General features: G+C 41.4%; 1 protein-coding gene across 7 annotated transcripts in view; it reads left to right on the forward strand.

The window, feature by feature from the left end:
* TRMT9B (tRNA methyltransferase 9B (putative)) overlaps positions 1-25003 on the forward strand; it is a 66624-nt gene that overhangs the window by 39804 nt on the left and 1817 nt on the right. For 3 of the 7 annotated variants that reach the window (XM_047715835.1, XM_047715866.1, XM_047715846.1), the window contains 3 exons: positions 5152-5306; positions 12878-13051; positions 18754-21658. In XM_047715835.1, the coding sequence (XP_047571791.1) occupies positions 5153-5306; positions 12878-13051; positions 18754-19784 (1359 nt within the window). In that variant the 5' untranslated portion in view covers position 5152 and the 3' untranslated portion in view covers positions 19785-21658. Of the gene's footprint in view, positions 1-5151; positions 5307-12877; positions 13052-13259; positions 13720-18753; positions 21659-25003 lie in introns of those variants that run through there. The other 4 variants (XM_047715876.1, XM_047715856.1, XM_047715894.1 and 1 more) reach the window with 4 other exon arrangements.

The raw sequence follows: 25003 nt of genomic DNA on the forward strand, positions 1-25003 counted from the left end.
GTGGGTGTTGGACATGTCTCAATGTGCACCATCTCTCCTTGGTTCTTTGCCCAGGAACGTGGCATTAAGAAAGACTGCAGGGTGAGAGGGATGGCTTACAGACGGGCATAAGGAAACTTTATGGGTGATGGCTACATTCATTATTATAATTGTCTTGTGGTTCCCCATGTGCATATGTAGAAAACTTAGGAAACTGCACACATTAAATATGTGCAGTTTGTTATGCTTCAATTTTACCTAAACTGTTAACAATAAAATAATTTTAAAATATTATTAATTTTCCTGGATTTTCATTTTTCAATTTACTCGTTAAACATGGTTAGTGCTGTTATATTTAAGACTAATGCTAGATACCATGGGCTGACCAAAGATGCATATTTAATGTTGTTTCCTGAGCATTCAGAAACTGTCAGGAATTAGTAGATTAAGTAGAATTACTTAAGTAATTACTTAAGTCATTGTAATACTTTGTAGACTATGAAACATTTCAGGTCCTATGGAATTTAGGGATGAAGGAAGTTATATTTATTTGAGAAGTCTGGAGAAAACCACAGGCAAAAGTTGCTTTGTGGCTCACAACATCAAGTTTTAAAAGGCAGGATACAATACTGTATCCATTTTCTCCCAGTTTTGTTACATTTGTCGTAAAAGAAAATGTTAATTTTATGAAGAAAAAAAAAAAGACACACTCACATAGTACCTCCTAATAGAATTATGACTGATAGCTTTTACTTTTTCATTACCTATTCAACATTTCTTAGGTGAGCTGATTATTCCCTTTTTTTTTTTTTTTTTTTTGGCTTAAAACGCCCATGCTGTGTGTCCATCAAGAGCAGTTGCTTGGGGACTTACGTGGCTGTTTCCATGATTTTGCAGAGACATGGAAAATGGTGCTGGAGCTACATACTGGTCCTAAAGCTTCTGCCCAGACCCAATCCACATTTTTTTTGGTTTGTTTTTTGTTTGTTTGTTTGTTTGTTTTTTCCTGCTCATATTTAATGGCCAACATCCAGGCTTTCCCCGAATAAAGTTAGGTGGAGAAGTGTTTTCTTAATCACATGCCCAGAACAAGACAACCAAATATTTGTGACTTCTTAATGATGACCCTGTTGCTAGAAAAATTGCTGAGATCCTTGTTTTTGTTCCTCTCTCCATGGGAAACACATCAGGCCACTGACCTCTTTTGTTAGTTCCCTATCACTTTCTTGCCTCTCCCATTTTCCAAGGAATACAGGCTAGACACAGAACAAAAACCAAAGCTCTTAGTGTAAGAAGTAAGGCTGGGTTAGAGAGGATGCTTGTCGTGGTCAGGTCAGAAACGCCAACAAGTGTGAGTGCAAAGGGGAACTGATGGACTCCGAGGTGAGGAGGATAAGGAGTAGCCCCCAAGACTGTGAGAGCAAAAGTCTCAGGGAGTAGAACCGGGACTTTACACATGCCATGTTTCCTTTCCTCTCTGTGTTTGTCTCTCATCCGTTTGCTTTGCCTTACTTCATTCTCTTTCACTTAAAGTCAGCTCTTCTCTGCATGGGGGAAATGTAGCCACGGGCAGCCTGACCTTCACATCTCTCTAGCTCTGGGATGCCAGACACAAGGCCACTGGTTCTTTTTTTTTTTTTTTTTTTAATGTATTTATTTTAAGAGGGAGGGAGAGGGTGTGTGTGAGAGTGGGAGTGGGGCAGGGAGGGGCAGAGGGAAAGAGAGAATCTTAAGAAGGCTCCATGTTGGGGGCTCGATGCCCTGGCCCTGAGATTAGAACCTGAGCTGAAATCAAGAGTTGGACGCGTAAGTGACCAAGCCACCCAGGCGTCCCAAAGCTATTGGTTCTTTAGCTCCACACAGAGATCTCTCCAGGAAGGCCTCTAATTGGCCCACCTTGTATCACCTGCCCACCTTAGACCAATGATTGTGTCCAGGGATACGATACCATGATCGGCCAGGCCTGGGTCACATGCCCATCCAGGGAGGACAAGATAAAAATTATCAGAATGAGGGGACTGGTGAACATGGTTAGACAAATATAAATAATAGCTACTCTAGTCTCTTTAGAATTAGATACACCAAGGTCAGTCTTTTAAAACTGTAAATATTGTAAAATCCAATCATTTACCCACCCCCAACCCATCTACCAACGAGAACTTTCTACTTCCCATGGCACTTAAAGTAAGACCCAAATCAGTTCTTTGAATTTTCAGTGGTCCACTTCCTCTGTCTTCTCCTTACCTTTCAAATTATTTTGCCTTCTCGTCTGACTCACCAGCAAGGCATCAGTTAGCTAGCTACAAGGGCCTAGAGTTTTACAGCACACAGGTTAAAGAGCCTGGCTAAACGAAACCCTATCTCCCTAGGTTCCCCTTGAGCCCCATGTTTTAGTACTATCTCACTAACTTAATCACATTACCTCATTTGCAAGGATTCCCAAGGAATTCTCCTCTATGTATAAAATCCACATGAAAAATATTACAGGAAATTTAAATCCAGTGTTAAAAAAATGTCACATGGGAAAGCCCCAACTCTACAAATCAGTTTCACAGTCAGGTCTTTATTCTGCAGGATATAATCTTAACTGTAAAATACAGTAGAAGCAAAATGGATTCCTGTTGTTCACACACTTTGAACTAGCTCTTTGTTTACCATAGAGGCGAAGCAATTTGGGAGAGGACTTAGAGGAAGGTCTCCAAAGGGTGCTGTTCAGATACTACAAATTCTGAGCTTATAGCTGCAGCCTATTGAAGATAATCGAGTTTATGTTGTTTGCCACTTAACGTGTGCAAATACAAGAAAGTTAAATGTATTTGTTCTGGGGTTCCTCAAAATTGCATTGCCTGATTTGATTCCTCCAGGGAGAAAATGTTAAAGAGACTTAAGTTTATGGAGATTTTGAATAAAAAGAAAGGCACTCCGTGTTTGGGTCTTTCTGCTGTGGAGGCAGTTATAGACAGCCGTATGTTTACTTTGTAAATTGCAGTTTAGGGAGCAACATAAGCTGTTTCCAGTTTGGGTGGAAGTTGTGTCAGACCTCACAGATGAGATGTGTACTCTGTTAGGAGTTTGCCAGATTTTTTTGCAGGGGCTGTGGGCAGGTCCATGGTAATTAAGGAGAGTCTACCGCTAATTTGTTTTCTTAAGAGTAAATCCTGAACAGCTCCTCCTTGCAAGAGAAAGAATGATGGAATTAGAATATCATCATTTGGTGATGACTGTAGTACTAACTGTTTTGGGCAAGAACCACGGAGGGATAGGATGCTAAAATTAGCTGACGAGACTCTGAGAAACAGGATATTTATGTAGTCTCAAAGCATCTCTCCACAAGATATTTCTTAAATGCAAGGGGGAGTAAGAAGGGAAAGGCACTTTGTAGTTCCTAATGAGACAGCATCTTACTCAAGGGCTTCCTACTTTCCAGGGTGGGGGTGGTGAGAGGATGGAGGGTGGGGAGAGGCACACAGGGGCTGTCTGGAGACTATGCCCTTCTCCTGTGGCTCTCTCATCTGCCAGCTTGTGAGTGGAAAGTCCTTCTCTTCCCACTCCTCAGGGTCACTCCCTCTTCTCGAAAAGCCAGTGCCACCTTCTGTACTCAGGATTAAATTCTATTCTGGTTACGTTTGTTCGTTCGTTTACTGATGGTCTGCTGTGTGCCAGCTCCAGGGGATTCAGCTTTAAATAAGACAAGCCCTTGATCTTGAGGATCTTCCTGCCACTGCTAGACGAAAATACCAAATAAACTATTGTAGCCCTTTGGATCTGTTTGAGGTATGCATGAGATGCACAGGAGTATACAAGGGGCAGTAGGGCCCTTAAATGATTGAAAATACTTTGGGGGCACCTGGGTGGCTCATTGGATTAAGCCTCTGCCTTCGGCTTGGGTCACGATCTCAGGGTCCTGGGATTGAGCCCCGCATCAGGCCTTCTGCTTGGCGGGGAGCCTGCTTCCCCAACACAGCCGCCTGCCTCTCTGCCTACTTGTGATCTCTGTCTGTCAAATAAATAAATAAAATCTTTTTAAAAAATTAAAAATGGAGCACTGGGTGTGGTGCATAAATAATGAATTCTGGAACACTGAAATTTTTTAAAAATTAAAAAAAAAAAAACTTTGATATTGATTGGTAAAAAGCCACACCCTGGACCCCTGGCCACTTCCCTGGGATACTCTTCAATGAGAGGCCTCAAGAGAATAATTAAAAGATTAAACCCCAAACAGCAGAGGCCTCTAAGAATGCTTTTACATTTTCCCACTCCTTTTGATTGCCTAATCCTGCATGAAAGGTCAAACAAGGCTTTCTGGAAGAGGCAATGTGTGTGTCTAGAATGAACACAGGTAAAGCACAGTGTCTGTTCAGGCCCCCGGATCAGGGGGAGAACATGTCACATGGGAGAGACCAGGGTTCACTGAGTGGAACAGCTCATCTGATGGTGGGGAAGGGTGGTGAGAAATGGCTTCAAGAGGTAAGTTAAGGCCAGATCAGAAAGAGCCTTGTCTGTCCTTCTAAGACACCTGAACTTGACTGGACAAGCTAGAAAATGCCTCTGAAGATGAGAAGCAGCACAATTCGATTTCTGTTTCAGAAAACCAGCTGTGGCATAAGTGAAGGAAAGGGATTGAAGGGGAATAAAACAAACAAACAAAAATGCTGTTAACAGACTGTGGAAGTAATTCAGGCAGGAGATGAGCACCTTTTCTAAAGCAGAATCAGTACAGAAATAGAGAAATAGTTGCAATCCAAAAACATTAAAAAGGTAGAATCGATAGGGCTTTGTGATTGGATTGGAGTGATGAGCTACCTGTTATAAAATTTTAAAACATACTTAGCATTAGACAGAATGATTTTATCCAGAGTGAACCATTTGGTAAGCCTTTTACCTATGCTTCCAAAATGAAGAATTGATCTTGCGCAGAAATTTACAGTGACTGACTCGTTTACAAACCATTATTTTTCGAAGATCTACAGATAAAAACTGTGCATTTGTTAGTCTTTGGACAATTATGGTGGGGTTACAGTGCAGGTTTTGTCCTCTGCAGTGTATAAGAGAGTGTAAGGACAGTACAACCTTGACGCTTGTAGGTTTCCAACTTTGGGAAATGCACATCCCCCGTCAGCTGTCTCTGGTGCATAGTCTAACCTGCATTTCTTGGGCTGGTCCCATTCCCAGGATGGATCATGAGGCTGCCCAGCTGGAGAAGCAACACGTGCATGATGTGTATGAGAGCACCGCACCTTACTTCGGTGACCTGCAGAGCAAAGCCTGGCCTCGTGTCCGCCAGTTCCTCCAGGAGCAGAAACCCGGCAGCCTCATCGCTGACATAGGTAACCCAGGCTTATGCCATGTGGTTGGAAATATGTTCTATTGTACCTTCCCTTTTCAGATGCATTTTACATTTCTGGTCTAACCGGAAGCCTGAAATTGTGTCCTTGGCCTGCCAGTACCTAGACGATTCAACCTTATAGCAGAAATTCATCAAGTCAGGAAGTAAGAAACTTTCTGACATCAATATTTACACAATGGCGACCTCTTCAAGAGCCTCTGTGCACATCTTCCAACGAAAATGACGTGGCATTGAATGAATAAATCATGACTGAAATGACTGCAGGCAAAATTGACCATTTATAATTTGGAAACATTCACATTTATAAATAACATTTGGTGGTTCACCTTTACGGGCTCTCATGTCTTCTACAGAAGAGCCAGAATTGTGGGATGATACAAGAGGTCCCCTGACCTCTTATTAGTCTCATAGATCCTTTCCCTTAATGCTTCTGTAGGTCTTTCGTTATTAGAGCCTATCTTTAATTAGATCATAGCTTCATAATCACAGATTTGTCTGGAGGACTTTGGCTCAGTACCTTTCTGAATCAAGGAGTGGTAAGCCACAATCCAGTAGATCTAAGAGTAAGGTGTAAGAAATGCTAGGATTCCAACTCAAGGCACAGCCACCCAAAACTGCTTTCCAGCAACCGCGTGCAGACTGTGCCCAGAAGAGTCCTACATCTGCAGTTACCAATCCCATCTGATTTGACATTTACTCTAAAACATTTACTCTAAATATTAGTAAGAGAAACAGATGTGTGTCCATGGCTTTTAGCATACTAAAGATGGTATGAGTAGGGTGGGATCTGGGAAAGGGGAACAGTTCACGTAGAAATAGAGAGACTTTGAAAACTGTTTCTATCATGTCAACTCTTAAAAATTAACTGTGGTTTCAGAAGAACAGTGAATTTGGAGCTCTTACCAACCACAAGGTCAGGAAAGTGCCAGAATCTTAAAATCAGTTAGGAGGAAAAGGAGCCAATCCATAAGTAGCTTTGGGACAACAGTGTAATTATATGCTTTTTCATGCCTTACCCCCCAAAATCCAAATGAAGCAAAGATTTAAGTCTGAGAAAACAAAATCATTATAGGACTAGATGACTGACTAGATCATTTTAAAAAATACCCTCAGATGCAAAAACCCCTTCTCTGTGTAACACCAAGAAAAGTCAGAAATCATAAAAGACAATTGTCATTATTCAAGCTGTCATTATTCACAGTCCCTAGGTTAAGTTGATAAAAATCGCCATGAACATTAACTTCGTGAATTCTGAATTACTGTCCCTAGAGGAAATGCAGGCTCAGGTTCCTGTGAGTCTCTGGTCACAGCATTCTTGTCAATGATCAACACCTATCCTTGTTTCATGCTTCTGTCTACTTAAAGACACATCATGACTATATAGTATGGATCTTTAACACTGACCTCAAGGCCAACACACCATAACTCATGCCTGAACAGAGTTTCCTGAGCACACATATCTTGTCCATTACGCTTGTCTTCGCCATCCTGGGTTTAGGAACCCCTCACAGCGCTTGAGCTGTATACCCAGGGACCATCCAAAACCATGACGTCACTAACACAAAGCACAAAAATGCAAAAACTGTGGCCCTAAATAGACTACATAGAGGGTCCTTGTTGATAGGATGAGAACCGAAATAAGACACGGGTCAGGCACCTCAGGCAACTCAGATTTTTCCAGACTGGTTGCTGCTGTGTGAACAGGCTTGTCGGTGAACCACTGCCCAAGTATTTTAGCACTGACGTGGGCGGGGGGGGGGGGGGGGAGTTGGTCATAGACTTTATCAAGTAGGTGAATATGCAAATATGGAACCTGTGAATAAAGAAGATCGACTGTATTGATATCTTCGACCATATGAAAAGTTGTAAGTTCTACAAGGCAAAAATCTAAACAAATATATAAATGAAACAAAAATTTAAAATATCTACAACTTATCTGATAGAAAATTAGATAACTTTCTTAATCTACAGACATTCTTCAAAGTCAGTATGAAAGAATAGGACCAAAATTTCCAAAAAAAAAGAAAGGATAAGAACAAACAATTCAAAAAAGGAGGCATACCGATTGCGTAAGATTGTTTTGCTAGGTGATGACCTTACATGTCTCTAACAAAGGTACCAAAGGGTATTCAGTGAAAACTACACCATCCCAGTCCTACCCATGCCAGGAAGCACAAAGGAACCCATGCCAGAAGCAATTAGCTTCTTGTATGATCCTGAGACATTTAAGTAGAAGCTATGGGTGAATTTTCCTTTTTTGATTACACAGATGGTGGTCTGTAATATAAACTGTTACACATGTAGCTTTTGTTTCCTCTCATATATTGTGGAGATCACTCCATGTTTGTACTTCTAGAGCTGCCTCCTATTAAAACCTGCATAGCAGCCTCTGATCATAGCACCGTGTTAACCAACCTATGTTGTCTGCTCTATTGTGCTACTGCAAAATATGGTGCAAATAACATTCCTTAGATGCCCCTGTGCAACTCCATAATAATATCTAGTAAATATTTCTTTACCCATTTGTATCTTTCGAATTTTGTGCTTTTACTTTTTTTTTTTACTACTCAATAAACAAATTGTACTACTTTGATTACACAATGATGGGGTTGTTGTTTTTTTATTTTTCTTTTTTAAAGATCTTACTTACTTTTGGGTGCCTGGGTGGCTCAGTGGGATAAGCCACTGCCTTCGGCTCAGGTCATGATCTCAGGGTCCTGGAATCGAGCCCCCCTGTCAGGCTCTCTGCTCGGCAGAGAGCCTGCTTCCCCCTCTCTCTGCCTGTCTCTCTGCCTACTTGTGATCTCTCTCTGTCAAATAAATAAAATCTTAAAAAAAAATAAAATAAAGATCTTATTTACTTTAGATCGAGAGAGGCATTTTCTAGGGAGAAAGAGATTGAGAGCTGGGAGAGGGACAGAGAGAGAATTCTAAGCAGACTCCAAGCCCAGCATGGAGCCCAATGTGGGGCTCGATCCCAGGACCCTGAGTTCATGACCTGAGCTGAAACTAAGAGTCAGATGCTTAACTGACTGAGCCACCCATGTTTCCCAAAAGATAGATTTTAAAATAAAAGTGAAGTTAAAGAAAAAAAGAAAAGAAAGAAGACCAAGGAGATTAGAAGAAAGGAAGGTAGGACCAGGACACCTGGGTGGCTCAGTTGGTTAAGCATCTGCCTTTGGTCCAGGTCATGATCCCAGGGTCTTGGGATCCAGTCCCACATTGAGCTCCTTGCCTGCTTCTCCCTCTGCCTGCTGCTGCCCCTGCTTGTGTGCTCTTTCTCTCTCTCTCTCTCTCTCTCTCTCGTTCTCCTTCTCTGACAAATAAATTTTAAAAATCTAAAAAAAAAAAAAAAGGAAAGAAAGAAAGTAAGATAATTTGACTATCCCCAAAAGGAAATGTTTTTTCTTTCCAGGTTTTCCACTTCACTAAAATCAATTGTTTGTTATGTTGGCAACTTGACCGGTCATTAGATTAGCAATTTATACATAATTACTAGTAAAACTTTGCGTAAGTAATAAACATCTGGAGGTAATCGGGTTCCAGTTGCCCATGCAGTAATATCCTAGGCTGTTTTCACTATTTAGGTGGTACAAATTTCAGTTGACTAAAATTTTATTAACCTCCTCCCCCGATTCCCCAGTGGAGCTGATTTGCTGAGATGTGGGGGAAGGGTTCCTGATGCAACCAAGTCTTCAGGGCAGGTATCAGGAATTAAGCAAGCAGGAACTAGAGTCTAAGTGAAAAGAATTTCGATGATTCAAAAACAAAAGAAATCCCAAGTCTCTCAGGAAATGCTAGGATCTGTGCAATTGTGGCAATGCCATTACCTAAAATGGGCTAGTCACTAAGGACATTAGATGGGGCATGGAGGATGTTCTGGGGTTTGAGAGTTTTACTTAGATTAGTTTAGAAAGCAGGGGTACCTGGGTGGCTCAGTGGGTTAAAGCCTCTGCCTTCAGCTCAGGTCATGATCCCAGGGTCGGTCTTGGGATGGAGCCCCACATTGGGCTCTCTGCTCAGCAGGGAGCCTGCTTCCTCCTCTCTCTCTATCTCTCTCTGCCTGCCTCTCTGCCTACTTGTGATCTGTCAAATAAATAAATAAAAATCTTAAAAAAAAAAAAAAAAGATTAGTTTAGAAAGCAGGAATAAGACCGGAGCCTGATTCTTTTTGAGAAGGTTACTTTTTTACCCAACATCAGAGACAAATGTCTGTCCCAATAGTATTGAATAGTATTGCCTTTGGGGGTACATAATAAAAATGAACTTTTCAGGGGCGCCTGGGTGGCTCAGTGGGTTAAGCCGCTGCCTTCGGCTCAGGTCATGATCTCAGGGTCCTGGGATCGAGCCCCGCATCGGGCTCTCTGCTCAGCGGGGAGCCTGCTTCCTCCTCTTTCTCTGCCTGCCCCTCTGCCTGCTTGTGATCTCTGTCAAATAAATAAATAAAATCTTTAAAAAAAAAATGAACTTTTCAATAATTAAGATTCCCTTTACCTCTTGGCTGTATGTTCTTATTCCCAGTCTCTGTGCTCAAATTTGATTTGCTAAGTCATTCTCTATTTGCCATTCCTTCATTGAGTCAATGAAAATGTAGACCCTCTGATTTGTGGCCAGGAACAGAATATGCCTACAGAATAAAACATATCCCTTCTTCTCTGGTTTTAAGAAATGTATAAAATGGGGGCGCCTGGGTGGCTCAGTGGGTTAAAGCCTCTGCCTTCCGCTCAGGTCATGATCCCAGGGTCCTGGGATTGAGCCCCGCATCGGGCTCTCTGCTCCACGGGGAGCCTGTTTCCTCCTCTCTCTCTCTGCCTGCCTCTCTGCCTACTTGTGATCTCTGTCAAGTAAATAAATAAAAATCTTAAAAAAAAAAAAAGAAAAAAGTAATGTATAAAATGGGAAATAAACAGACTATATATATTTTTTTTCTTCTCTTTCCCCTGGGAAAAGAGAATCCTCTTTCACATGATAGTCTTAGCAAAAAAAACAAAAGCCTCTTAATTTAAAAAATGTTGTTGTTCCTACAAACTTGAGAGGAAACATTCAGATTAGTTATTTCTAGCAAACCCTTGCGCACCATGCACCAAAACATTTTGTGCAACTGGGGCAAGTATCTGTTTTCTACTCTGAGTGTGGTGCAGAATGGAAAAAAAGAGGGAATGCAAGCCTGCAAACACTTTCTGTTAGCTCGCTTCAATACCATGGAAGGTTGTCCTTTCATGAGATTTTGTAAAGCAGCATGAGCGTTGTGTACTGGAGCTTGCCGCAGTATCAGAAATGTTTTGATGCTTCTTGCATATTTAAGATAATGGGGTCACTAGGCTTGGCGGTATTCCCCATCTCATTAGATAAAATCTTCCCCACTCTGGCATCCCAGTGTGTGCAGCTGGAAAATAAATATTGGCATCATATTTGGGAGATCCGCCACCATCCTTGAGGCTGAGTGCCATCGGAAATGAATCTGCAACTGGGATGCGCCTGGGTGGCTCAGTTGGTTAAGCGTCTGCCTTTGGCTCAGGTCGCCATCCCAGGGTCCTAGGAAGGAGTTCTGCATTGGGCTCCCTGCTCAGCGGGGAGTCTGCTTTTCCCTCTCCCTCTGCTGCTCCCCTGCTTGTGCTCTCTCTGACAAATAAAATCTTAAAAAAATAAATCAGTAAATATGGGATAAATCAAGGGTGCCACGGGACCCGGAAGCCTTTCAGGAAATGCTGAGATTTGAAAAGGCCCAAGTGGGTTCAGTACGCCTGATGCCCTCGGAACACCTCCCTCTAGCTTGAATGGTCCACAAACCTTTTTTTTTTTTTTTAATTCCGGCATCATTAATGGACAGTGTTATATTAGTTTTAGGTGCACAATGTAATGATTCAACTGTTCTATACACTGGTCAGAGCTCATCATTATACTCTGACTCTTAATCCCCTTCGTCAGTTTCACCCGTCCTCCCCCTCCCACCCCCTATAACCAGCAGTTTCTCAGGAACTTGTTCTTCCTTTGTGTCTCTGTAAGTTTCCATTTTTCTAAACATATACCCTGAGCCAATTAAATTGAAAAAGCAAATGGATTTGCAAGACTATTTTTCTTCAACTATGACCATCATCTTTGAAATACTCAGGCTGCCATTTTAAAATACTTTGTGATTCCTATTTTCCCCATAACTCCCCTCAAATATTGGTTACTTTTTCTCATAAGCATTCTTGGGAACAGTGGTTATGAGATCTAAACTATTTCTAAGACCCCAATCGTTACACTGAAATAATCACATTGGGAATCTTATTTTTTATTCACAGGCTCACCACTGTCTCAGCTGCATTGGTGAACTTTAATTATGCTTTTAGTGTCTCATATAATTTTGAACGGCCTATTAGAGGCAGTTATTAGAGCATTGTGACGTATTTCAGAAGCAGTAAACTAAACATCCTTGAACAGTGGTAGATTTTTTTTCAGGGAGAAAAATGTAGAGCTAATTCCAGTAGGCACGAATATCAGCTCTAATGATATCTTTAAATATTTCTGGAAAAGGAATTAACTGCTATGTCTGTGGAAATATGATACCAGGTATCATATCCTAGAAGGCTTTGTTTCAAAATGATTGCTCACTCCTAGTACTTCCTCCTCATTATAGTATCAGATCTGATTGGTCTAGATAAATATTGAATTCTTTGGGTCTCTGCCACCAGAAAATGAATGTTAAAAATGGTCTAAGAAGAAAGTAGTTCTAAGAGTTGCATACTGAATCAATAGAGATCATTTAAAACCTAGAACTGACATTAGATTGGATGAAAAGATATTGAAATTCCTTTTCCGTTCAAATTCAGCATTTTTGAAAAGCATGTTTTATTGTATAAATTCTTTTATTTATAGCCAATGAAAAAAGGTTGGGTAGTTTGTTTTACACAGAAAGCAAGTGGTAAGAATGTCTGGGGAGAGGAGCACCTTGGGTGGCTCAGTGAGTTAAGCATCTGCTTTGGCTCAGGTCGTGATCCCAGGGTCCTAGGATCAAACCCCACGGTGGGGCTCTCTGCTCAGTGGGGAACTTGCTTCTCCCTCTCCCTTTGCCTGCAGCTCCCTCTGCTTGTGCTCTTTCTCTCTGAATTTGTCAAATAAAATAAAATCTTTTTAAAAATGTCTGGAGAGATAATATGAAAATAAACACCATCACGTACAGACCTTTGCATAACGAAATATGTATGTGAAGGCAGGACTGAGTACAGGACTGAGCCCCACTCCTGGGGTCCTAGCAACTCTCTTCTCCTGCTGTGAGTCAGCTAACAGTCTTTGGTTGTGCTAGCACACTAAACCCTACGGGCTCGACCTCATTAAATGTTTGATAAATATTTTCTTTTTCCTGATTCCTCTCCCTCTTCTATTACAAGTGAAAATCTGTAAGTGCCCTCTGAAGGTCTTTCTTTGGCTGTTGTGAGTACCTTCATGCCGTCCTCTCGTAGGTCTTGGTTCGTTAATACGAAGTTATTTCTCCCGCTTGTCATAAGAAAAACTGAATGTTCCACTTCCCAGGAAGGACGACACGTAACACAGGCTTTTCTCTTACAGGTTGTGGGACTGGAAAGTATCTGAAAGTGAACAGCCAGGTGTATGCCCTGGGCTGTGACTACTGTGGGCCATTGGTGGAGATCGCCCGGAGTAGAGGATGTGAAGTCATGGTATGTGACAACCTCCATCTCCCCTTCCGGGATCATGGCTTGGATGCCATCATCTCCATAGGAGGTAAGGCAGCCTGGGCATACACTCCCTCTTCACCTTGAGAATGACCTTACGTGGTGGAGGCCCTTCTCGCAACTCAACATGCATTCTTTGTCGCAATGTCTATGTGATTCATGTGATCTAATTTAAAAAAATTTTTCAACTGGATTATTGGACTAATCTCAAAGGTTCTTAATGGTGGTACACGGGATCATATTAATGAGTCAAACCTTCAAACTGGTGGTGTGTTCTCTCTGATGACTCCTTCCCATTTCTTATACTTATGAGTAAGGAAGAATTAGGGGAATTTTACTCATTGAAATATTTTGTACTTTGGTATACTGAAATGAAGCCAGATTTTTCCAACATGAAGTAGAATGTTAGAAGTCATAGTACAAACTTTAGGTCACAAGTGTGTCCCTTATTAGTAAATGCTAGAAACTGATGCGCTGAAGGTCACCGGGCAGGATGTGTGGAGTAACCTACCGCTCACTGGGGCGAGGGCACTGGAGAAGATGGCCCCACCGGGTCCCGGACAGCATTGTTTTTATAAAGCCTGTCAGCTCTCTTAATGCCAGATTGTTCAGAAGTCCAGGGAATGTGTTCCTATTTTCCCAGCAAGAGTGCCATACACACACACAGGCCACAGATGAAAAGAAACAACAAAAGCCCGTACCTGAAACATAACACAGGTAAGGCTCATTTTACCCCATGCACATAATCCTGAAACCTAGTACATTAGTCATATTTAAATACGCCAGGGAAACGTGCAGCACTCTCTTTTTTGCAACGAGGACAATCTTTGGCCAAGCAAATCATTTGCTCCTATCCGCTTAAAAAATGAATCTGTTTGACTCTAACAAACTTCGTCAAAGCAAGGTGAAGCCTACATAAAAGTGACCAATTAAAAACTCATTGTCAGAAAAAAATACAGAGTAAGACTGCTCTCTCCTGAAGGAAATGAGGACTCCATCTGTTTGACCTTAGATGGGGACTGTATCTCTGCTTAGCGTGGGAAGGCAGGCCTGGACACCACAGCCCCGAATGTCCTTAGGACAGGCAGGAGACGGTTGCCATGGAAACCCGCTCTAGGACAGCCCCGCTTATTTGCTGTTGAAACTGTGAAGTCCACTTGGAGCCTAAACATGAAGAGAAAGGATTCCTGCTACACCAAGCAACTCTACAATGTTTTGAGTCTTGAGTGGAAAGAAAGTTTTGGGGTTGTTGGTCATCTCACCTAAGGAACGAGAAATCGTGGAAGGTCAGAGAAGTGTATTCTCCACTCTTTTTGTTTGTTGGCATTAGTTTGAGAGTCTGCGAGGCTCCCTGCATCCAGGCCATGCAACTGAGGCACAGGTGCGGGCAGGGGGGTGGGAGTTACTGCCCAGCTTTCTTGCGTCCGGGAAACGCTCCATGCGCACACAGTTAAGCCTTTCTCAGCTCTCAACAGAAGTCTCACCCCTTGTCTGCAGGAGAAACGCAGCACACCTGGTTGCCATCTTCTGAAGAAAAATGCTTCCTTGGGTGGAAACACACCATGTATTTTAGGAATTGTAACTATAATGTGACGCGTCATTTTCAGCTGGGTTTCACATTTAGAACCATATTATGAAAAACTTTGATAGTTTGTCTCTCTTACGTCCATATATATTTACTTCCCTGTTTAGAATTCTGAATGTTGGCACTTTTTGCTAATCTTCACATGAAGAAATATATATTTTTTGCTTTTCGATGTCTCAATAATAATAATTTGAAAGGTAAGCATCATACCTAATGATACGATCATTGTGTTTTATTGGCAGATTGCAAAAAGAAACACACTTTCCACTTACTTTTAGAACAGCTTGACAAGTCTATGAAAATTTAGTGATATATTAAAACAGGGCCAATCAGCCATTTACTCTATGTCAGTGGTTCTCAACTTGGGGAGATGTTGCCCCCCGCCAGCCTTAGGGGGACACCTGTCCACGTTTGGAGACGTTTTCGGCTAGCTCAGTTGGATGTGTGTGTATGTACAACCTGCTGCCTGCCCCCTAGTGGGTGGCCTCCTACCACAAAGAATTATGTAGCCCGAAATGTCAGGAGTGCTGAGATTGGAACACCCTGGTTTATGCTAAACCTCTCGATTCTGAATGCTTCTCCACAGAGAGATGAGACCTGTACACTTGAAAGCTACATAACAATATGTCATAAAATATCAATATATAATAGGACTTTAAAGACGATCTTGTGTAACTTCCCATTTAGTTCTAGAATCCAGTAATTGAATTCAACCTGCCTATTTTCTGGGGTCTCACCAGGAACACATTGCTATAGGATCCCTTTATTGTGTTCTTTTTGCCTTTAAGTTGTGATTATGGGGGCGCCTGGGTGGCTCAGTGGGTTAAGCCGCTGCCTTCGGCTCAGGTCATGATCTCAGGGTCCTGGGATCGAGCCCCGCATCGGGCTCTCTGCTCGGCAGAGAGCCTGCTTCCTCCTCTCTCTCTACCTGCCTCTCTGCCTGCTTGTGATCTCTCTCCGCCAAATAAATAAATAAAATCTTTAAAAAAAAAATAAGTTGTGATTATGATTTTTACAACAAAAGGGGATTTTTTTTAATCCGTTAAAGATTCAGTATAGTTTCCTGAGATAATTCACGTAAATGTATCTTCACATCCCATTTTGGCTACGTTTATAATGTTTTAAAATAGAATATACATATGTGCATATATAATACATTTTTAATATAATGAAGCTGTAAACTTCAGTTGTAAACTTTTCCCAAAAAAATTGGCCTAATGGTTACTTAGTATTACATGTAAAATATAAACATAAAACAATATAGGAGTGCCTAGGTGGCTCAGTTGATTAAGCATCTGACCTGGGCTCAGGTCATGACCTTGGGGTCCTGGGGTCTAGCCTCATAGCAGGCTCCCTGCTCAGTGGAGAGTCTGCTTGTCCTTCTTCCTTTCCCTTGCTAGTATTCTCTCTCTCTCAAATTAATAAGTAAAATCTTTAAAAAAACTAACAACAATCTAAAATATTGAGATATTTCCTGGGTGATATTATGTTATTAAAAATGAGTCATCATAGGACGCCTGGGTGGTTCAGTTGGTTAAGCAACTGCCTTCGGTTCATGTCATGATCCCAGGGTTGTGGGATCAAGTCCTGCATCAGACTCCCTGCTTAGTGGGGAGCCTGCTTCTCCCTCTGCCTGCGGCTCTCTCTCTCTCTGTGGCAAATAAATAAATCTTTGAACAAAATATTTTAAAAAAATGAATCATCACAGAACAAATGTTTAAAAAATACAAAGTCTTTCCTCCTTTAAAAAGACTTCTTTTGAAGCCCAGAATCCTGAAATGTTGAAGACTTCTGTCTGAATCTGCTAAAAGAGATGATTATATTAAAGTAGTCCAGTTTTAAAGATGCTTTTTTTCTTTTTGGGCCCCCAAAAGGAACATGTCAACTCTCATTATTCATAGTAATTATATTCTGTTAAGTCTCTGAGAATACTTCATAGTGAATATGGAGCCATGGCTCCCAGGGGAATACCGGACTAAGTTCCCGTGAGCCTCTCGTGGTAGCATTTTTGTCAACTGATTAATAAAGAGCCTTGTTTTACATGTGTCTCTGTTTAAAGACAACTTATTTTTAAAATATATTCTTTATTTTTTAATTTCCATGTATTTTTTTTCTCAGAGAGTGAGCAAGCAGTGGGTGGGGGGCACAGAGGGAGAGGGAGAATCCCAGGCAAACTCCACGCCAGCGTAGAGCCTTGAGGCAGGACTCCATCCCACAACCCCGAGATCATGACCCGAGCAGAAATCAGGAGTTCGATGCACAACCAACTGAGCCACTCAGGTGCCCCTAAAGAAAACTCATTTAATTTGAGCTCATGCCAACAGCCCGAACAAAGCTTCTATAACCCCTCTATTTTCTCTCTGAGACATATCCCCACCTTCTCATGCACTATGCTCAGGGATCATTTTAAGCAGCGAAATCACACACAAAATGCACAAAATGCAAAAAACATGGCACTAAATAGACCACGAAAGGACACACGTTGAGAGGAGGCAAGCCGGAACAAGGAAGCAGGGGTCACCTGGTTTGATCTCAGCTGGGAAGGTACACGCTGGAGTTTTTTGCCACCGTGGGCATGTCAGCAAATGACCACGAAAACACTGAGAGTGCTACAAGGGGGCTACAAGTATATTTCGGCAAGTAGCAAAATTTGCAAATACAGACTTCACAGATCACAAGGACTGACCATATTTAGAAGATACACCCACATGGGCGCCTGGGTGGCTCAGTGGGTTAAAGCCTCTGGCTCAGGTCATGATCCCAGGGTCCTGGGATCGAGCCCCACATCGGGCTCTCCGCTCCGCGGGGAGCCTGCTTCCTCCTCTCTCTGTCTGCATCTCTGCCTACTACTTGTGATCTCTGTCTGTCAAATAAATAAATAAAATCTTTAAAATAATAATAATAATAAAAGAAGATACACCCACAGAAGTTCTCCAGTGAATTAGGCGTAAGTCATGGGAGATATGAACAGCCATGAATAGTCCTAGATATGAACATTAGCATCATCTTAAGTCTTTGTCCCCCTGAACTCTGTGCCTCCTTTTAGCTTAGTGACAAAGACTCTGTCTCTAGAAATGTAAACTTTTAAATGATCCATTATGAACGGCTCTGTGGGGACAGGAGTAGGGGATGGATATTTGCTCTCTCTCTGCAGCAGGTAAACTAGAGATTTAAAACCACCACTAGCACCTGGATTATGCTGAGGGTTTTAGGAGCTGTCCTGGCCTCCCCTCCATCTCTCCTCTCCCTCACTACTCATACCTGTGTAGCAGTGTCCAGACTCCCCTTAGAACCATCTTCCTACCTGAGACATGGGGTGGGCCATACCCCTGCATGTGGAAAACAATCTGATTGTTTCTCTTGACATGGTACCATGATCGAACTCCTCTTGGAACTAATAGACTGGCGCTTTCCACAGATTATTTTATTAAAATATGCCTAATAACACACTTAAAGCTGGATAAAGGCAGTCCTATTTGAATCTTACTTTAACTTTGCAGGGATTGGAAGCAAAACAATGACATACGTGTTGATTTTTGTTAAATACATACACAACCAATTTATATCAATTTTTTTTTAATTATAAGCATTTATTTGGATTTGGGCTTGGCTGGCTTATCTTTGTATTATCTAAATAGAAAAACAACCTTTAACATTCACTTCTATTTGCTTTATTAATTTTACTAACATTGATTAGTGGTATTAACCTTTTGGTGCTTTAGAAGTACCAATCATTCATGAAAGCAAAGAATTATTTCATAGTTCTTTCACTAGGGAAAGAACTTACCTAACGTAGCGCTCCCATGAAAATTTCATTAATTCACACCAATTATCCTTCTAGTTAACAAATTTCGTAGGATTTTGGAACTAGTAGGATTTGGAACAGACATATCATTTAAATGTCTTATTACAGGCAAAAAACCTGAAATCCATAGAAGTTAAATAATTGCCCCAGATTGTCTAAAAAGTACAGGAGCCAGAGATAAAAATTACGTCTCCCCTAAACCAAGGCTGTGCTGTTCCTACCATCTGTCCTGCCACATAGGAAATGAGGAGGTTCTCCTGCATGTTGAAATTGCATCATGATCATACAGAAAATACTAGTATCTGAATGCGTTGGTTTACTTATGTGTATACACCCTGAGATCTAGTTTCTTCTTTTTCAGTCATACATCATTTTTCTACAAAACAAAGAAGAATCAGAGCAATAAAAGAAATGGCCAGGGTCTTAGTTCCTGGAGGCCAGCTGATGATTTACGTGTGGGCCATGGAACAAAAGAACAGGCACTTTGAGAAGCAAGATGTGCTCGTTCCGTGGAACAGGGCCTTATGCTCACGGCTTCTCTCAGACCCCAGCCAGCCGGGGAGAAAGCCATGTGCACATCCGGAAAGAAGCCATCCCTACCATCCTCCGTGCTCAGTCTGTAGCTGTTCTGTTTGTTTTAAAGAGCAGGGTCATTCACAGCGGTCCCACAGCATGGACTACGAGCCACTGATGGCTGGAACGTGTTGTACAGATATTTCTAAGGAAGGGGAGGAAGAAAATGGATTCTATAACACATTAGGAAAATCTTTTCGCTCCTGGTTTTTCTCTAGGTCTTTGGATGAGTCAACTCTGAGGAAGCAAATTGAAAGAGTGAGACCCTTGAAAAATACAGAAGGTTGGGCCAATAGCACTATATCCATCCAGCCTTCCAGACACTCCAGCTTAGACTTAGGACACCAAGAACCACTTTCAACAAGAGAGCAAAGTTTAGATGAAGACGTGTTTGTAGAGGCGTCTCAGAAACAACTGGAGTGGCCAAGAGCACCAGCCGCAAGGAAACATCTACGTGGGGACCAACAAGGAGAAGTGAGGAGAAATGGAGATGGGAATTTTCTGGAAGGCGCCAATACTAGTGAGAACTGCGTGAATGAGGATGATGCAGAGGAAGGTCACCCTTCTGCTAGTAAAATCCTGAGAAGGATTTCTGCACTTGACTCCACAGATTCCAACTCGGAGGAGACGATTCCTGTTGAAGAACAACAGTCCAGCGTTTTGGATTCTAGAGCCTTTATGCGCTACTACCACGTGTTTCGAGAAGGCGAGCTCTACGGCCTGCTGAAGGAGCACGTGGCGGAGCTGCATGTTCTGAGCTCGGGGAATGATCATGGCAACTGGTGTGTCATTGCTGAGAAGAAGGACAACTGTGACTGACTGGGTCATTTTAGACAATTCCTCCAAAAGGTGAACCATGTTCTTTTCACTGGGTTTGGTACATGGTTACCTGAATTTGTGTCCAATTTTGTTATTTTTAATCCATTTGTGCTTTGGTTTGTAGAGATGATGAATCGGTCATCTAGTAAGTCTTTGGATGAACACAGAGCCTGGCACATAAAGCATTTGACAAAGGGTATTCGTAAATTATTAATTATAAGAGAATTAAAGGAGTAATAGGAAATGAACTTCAGTACAGATGGGATCTCCTTTTCCCTGCAAGGTGAAATTTTTATCAGGATACATGTATGTCATTTGTCAGTATTAGATGCTGATTTTAACAGATTCTGGTTGTTGACTTTTTATTACTATTGAAGTTGAGTCAACGTAAAATGTTATATTGATTTCAGGTGTACAACATAGTGATTTGACAATTCCATACAAGATTCCATTTTCATTTTTATAATGAAGGGGGTGGGTGAGTTCTGCTTCTCAGATTACACTTTAGATCCAAATACAAGATAACAGGTAAAGTGTTCCACTGTGCAGATGTAAACTGAATCACGTGATACATTAATTTGTTGCCGAGGCCTTGCTCTTACTTCAAGTCCTTCAAAAAGTGAGGGATGGTTGACAGAGATAAGAGGTGTTACAAGGACTTTTCTAAAGGATAAGCAGACTTGCTTCCAAATATATAAATAACAAGGTTTTCAATGTTGCAAGGAAGGTTTTTAAAAGCACTAGGAGTGTGTAGAGAGTGGTGGGTGTAGGTACTAGGCATGTGGCAAGTACCCGGGTGGTATCTTCATGACCTCATTGAAAGGAGGAATGTCTGGTTAAGATAAGACCAAGACTGACTAATGAGGAGTTTTCATCTAGAGTGATGCTTTTCTTATGAAGAAAAGTGAAGCGGTTTTTAGGAACTGAGAATCTGGTTGAAGCACCGTTTGATTTTGGTTCTCATTATAAATACACTGTTAAGGGGCAAGATATCTGTCCTTGATAGAGGATCTATTGTTGAATTGTTTAAAAAAAAAATCTGGGCATTCATCTTATTGGAAGAGACTTTTTATTCGTTATGTTAGGGATTTAGGCAGAATTAAGTCCTATTCAAGGTTGAATTTCTGCCACTTTGAAGGCAAACGAATAGACTGGGTGTCATACGGTCACTGCATCTGTTTCGAGTACCCACGGGTCCATTTAAATCTATGTCATGGGTCAGGAGACAAATATAATTGGGAATCAACATTTGATGGAAGTCTTTTTAATTTGTGGACCACTGTAATCCTAACAAATATCCAATTCTTGTTTTGTATAAAATTTCATTTGTTTCGCATTCTTCTTCCCTTCCATGATTATGCTCTATCTTAAGATAATGCTGCTATGTTCAGAGAAACCTAAAGGATTATTTTTAATGCTTATCTGGAAATGACTGATGTATATTTCTCTTTTGGCTTCCAAATGAGATCTATCAACATCTTTTGCATGGGTGAGATTGTCTGATGGACAATATGTGAGATATAGGATTTATAGTGTTTGGTGCACAATTTGCATTAGAGGGACAATGAAAACAGACCCAGAAATGGAATATAAATTAAAGGTTAATTTAGTGTCTTCCATTTCTTATTTTAAACTTTAGGTAGTTAACATACAGTGCAGTATTCATTTCTGGAGAATTCAGTGATTCATCCCCTACGTACAACACCCAGAACTCATCACAACACAGGCCCTCCTTAACCCCCATGCCCATCTCCCCAACCCACGTCCCTCTATCAACCCTCAGTTTGTTCTCATTCATTAAGAGCTCTTACAGTTTGTTTTCCTCTCCTTTTTCCCCCTCTTCCCATATGTTCATCTGTTTATTTTCTTAAATTCCACATATGACTGAGATCATATGGTATTTGTCTTTGTCTGACTTATTTCACTTAGCATAATACACTCTAGTTCCATCCTCGTCATTGCAAATGGCAAGATTTCATTCTTTCAATGGCTGAGTAATATTGCATTGTATGTGTGTTGTATTTTTATATATTTTGTGTGTGTGTGTGTGTATGTGTGTATATATATATATATATATATATATATATATATATATATCCTTTAAATACCACATCTTTTTTACCCATTTATTGGTTGATGGGCACTTGGGTGCTCTCCGTAGTTTGGCTATTGTTGATAATGTTGCTGTAAATATTGGGGTGAATGTACCCCTTTGAATCTGTAGTTTTGTAGCCTTTGGGTAAATACCTAGTTGGGCAACTGTTGGATCATAGGGTTCTATTTTTTAAATTAGGACATTAAACAAGAGTATAAGTGGTTTTCTTGGTAGAAAGAAAATATTCTCTGAGTTGGAGAAGTTCTTACAGTTAAGTCTTGAAGGCCTTTTTGTTCCGAGTGGGGTTTTCCTCCCCTTGAAGCTTGTAGTCACGTGTATGTTTAATGCCAACCTTGCTGCTAGAAATCTGCTTGAAGTCATCTCTTTCTAGGGGGAGCATACCAGTTACATGGAACCCCACCTATTAGGCTGCATCGAAACAGCTGTGCCCTCACCTGTGTGAGCGACCTCCTATGTACACATCCTACTTTATATAAGATGATTCCTAGAATGGTTCTTGAGAAAGACTGACACATAATTTTGAAGGGATGTAAATAAGAAGCCACCAATAATAGCAACCTTTTGCTCTTCATCTGCTGAGCACAATAATTCTCTGCATCCAGACATTTTTCTGTGTCTGAATATTGAACACTCCATGGTTGATACCCTCTCTTTGGTGTATTCACAGGGAAAGCGCTCTTAACTCTGACTTCCATCTCTGGAGATTATATATGTATATGTCATCGAAGAGCCAAGCTGATGTAAATATCTTAATCTTTTAAAAACCTTGCTGATGTTGAGGATTGTCCTCAAAAGGAAATACAAATCATAAGCGATTTTAAGCACACACAGCTTACTTATGATTATTCAGTCTGCCTTAACTTGCTTAGCTATAGATTTTGCTGATCTGAAGTAATATGAAAACTTGGACTCCATTATGAGTACTGGATCAAAGAGTGTCTTCCCTGTTCCTTCTCTGTTCCTTGCTGGAATCCCTGCAGAATCCCACTGTCTGAAGAAGCAGGAAGTGTTTGCGAGATTACCCGAAAGGTCCTCCTTGAAAGCCTTTGCTGGCTGGGGCTCCTGGGTGGCTCAGTCGGTTAAGGGGCTGACTCTTGATTTCAGCTCAGGTCATGATCTCAGGGTCCTGAGATTGAGCCCTGCCTCGGGATCCACACTCAGTGGGAAGTCTGCTTGAGTATTCTCTCTCTCCCTCTCCTTCTGCCCCACTCATGCACTCACTCTCTCTCTTCCCAAATAAATCAATCTTAAAAAAAAAAAAAAAAAAGCCCTTACTGGCTTACTGATGCCTCACTGGCCTATTTAAGGATGACACACAGCCCAATGATTTGGGGTAAACTGCATTAACATGTGGGAAATGACGCAATCAAAATAACATCACAGTGGCAGCCATGCACGTGATCTATTTAAACTATGATTTTTTAAATTGTCACTAAGGTGACAGAGTGACACCAGCGTGTCATGTTACTAACAAACCATGTGACAACTGTCTCAGATTATCACGTCAATCTGGTCCTCCTCTCTTGCCACACTGTCTGATACAGGATGCTGTAGGATTCTCGCTTCTAGTTTGCCCTTCTACATTCTTCCAAATTCTAGAGGTCAAGAATTCCTCAATGTTTTAATTGATCCTCAGCTGAATGGGCAAACATTGGAGGTAATCCAAAGAGAAAGTGATTCAAATCCAAATCATCCAGGAACATAAATGTAATTGTATATTCATAGCCACACAAAAAATAAGCACTGCTGAATTTTTTATAAAACTAAATGGGTTTGGAGGAGGACAGAGGGGCTAACCCAAGAGTTATGGAACTTGGTCACTTGGTTGGGGAAAGTACTCCCTAAAACAGAGCTCAGTTTGGGAGGGGAGGAGGAAACAGGGTCTAACCACTAGCCAAGCGGCTGCGGCCTAGGGTTGGGGGGAAATAGGGCAGGCCTGAGCTCTTCCCTGCTATTATGTAAAAATATGAATGAATAAGAGCAGCTAAATTCCCTTGATATCTAACCGGAATTATTCTAGCTCTAATGCTCGTCACATCCCTCTGGGATATAAATATACTTACTGTTTTCTAGAGAAACTGAGACAGAAAGAAATGAATTAAATTGCCTAATATCACACACAGAGCATGTATCCCCCATGTCGTAAGCGACAGGGTTGAGATTCAAGTGCAGGCAGGCTGGAGGCAGGCGGCTCCCGCCTCTGTTCTCAACCGCAATACTGTATGATCCCCCAGTCACGGTGCCGGGCAGATGACACGAGCCTTTCAAGGTAAGTGGGATCATCCCCTCTACAAACGAACGGCAGCAAAGTTAAGCAAAGATGTCACAGTTACACAATAACTGGATAGTAATCCTTGACATCTTTTACACCTGTTTTTTCTCACTTGTAACCCTGTTTCTATTTGACATTAATAAAAAAAAAAATAGTCTGTCACAAAATGCTCCGTGATCACGTCTCTTCCCAACTCTTCAACCCTTGAAATACTGTATTATTGTGTTTCCTTCTTAAGGATGAGAAAATTGAGGGCTACTCATTTTACTTGGTGACGGAACCCCGCTCTATGTATTGATCCTAGATACATAGGATATGAGGCCATGAACATCAGGTGTGTCGCGTATACGCAGAATATGAAAATTAAGTGACCCGAAGAAGTCAAGGCAGAACAGTTTCATTTTCGTTGTATACCTACCACCTCGTTGTACTTGAAGTAATACAGAAAACGCCCTCTTAGAGAACCCCCATGCGTATTAGCCTATGGAAGGTCTACCCTAAAATAAGTTTGACTTAATGCAACGGAGCTTGCCCTCGACACACAGCATCCTCTAGCACAAGTCTTCTGATGAGCATATTTAAGAAAATAAAGCGTTCAACGGAATGGAAGGTAGACCCCCCTCGGGTGGCACTCAGGCTCTTCATAAATTGGTAATTATTTTTCAGGCTCATCTCCTGCGACTGCACCCAATTTTTTTTTTCCTGTTCTGCAATCTGCTGTTTTAAACAACGCTTTTTATTAGAAATTGCACAGTGACAAGCAATTATCACATCCCCTAGATATAAACTTGGACTTCGAATGCCATAATTGTAATCCTTCTCCCAAGAAAA

This window comes from Lutra lutra, chromosome 2, assembly GCF_902655055.1.
Source record: "Lutra lutra chromosome 2, mLutLut1.2, whole genome shotgun sequence".
NCBI lineage: Eukaryota > Metazoa > Chordata > Mammalia > Carnivora > Mustelidae > Lutra > Lutra lutra.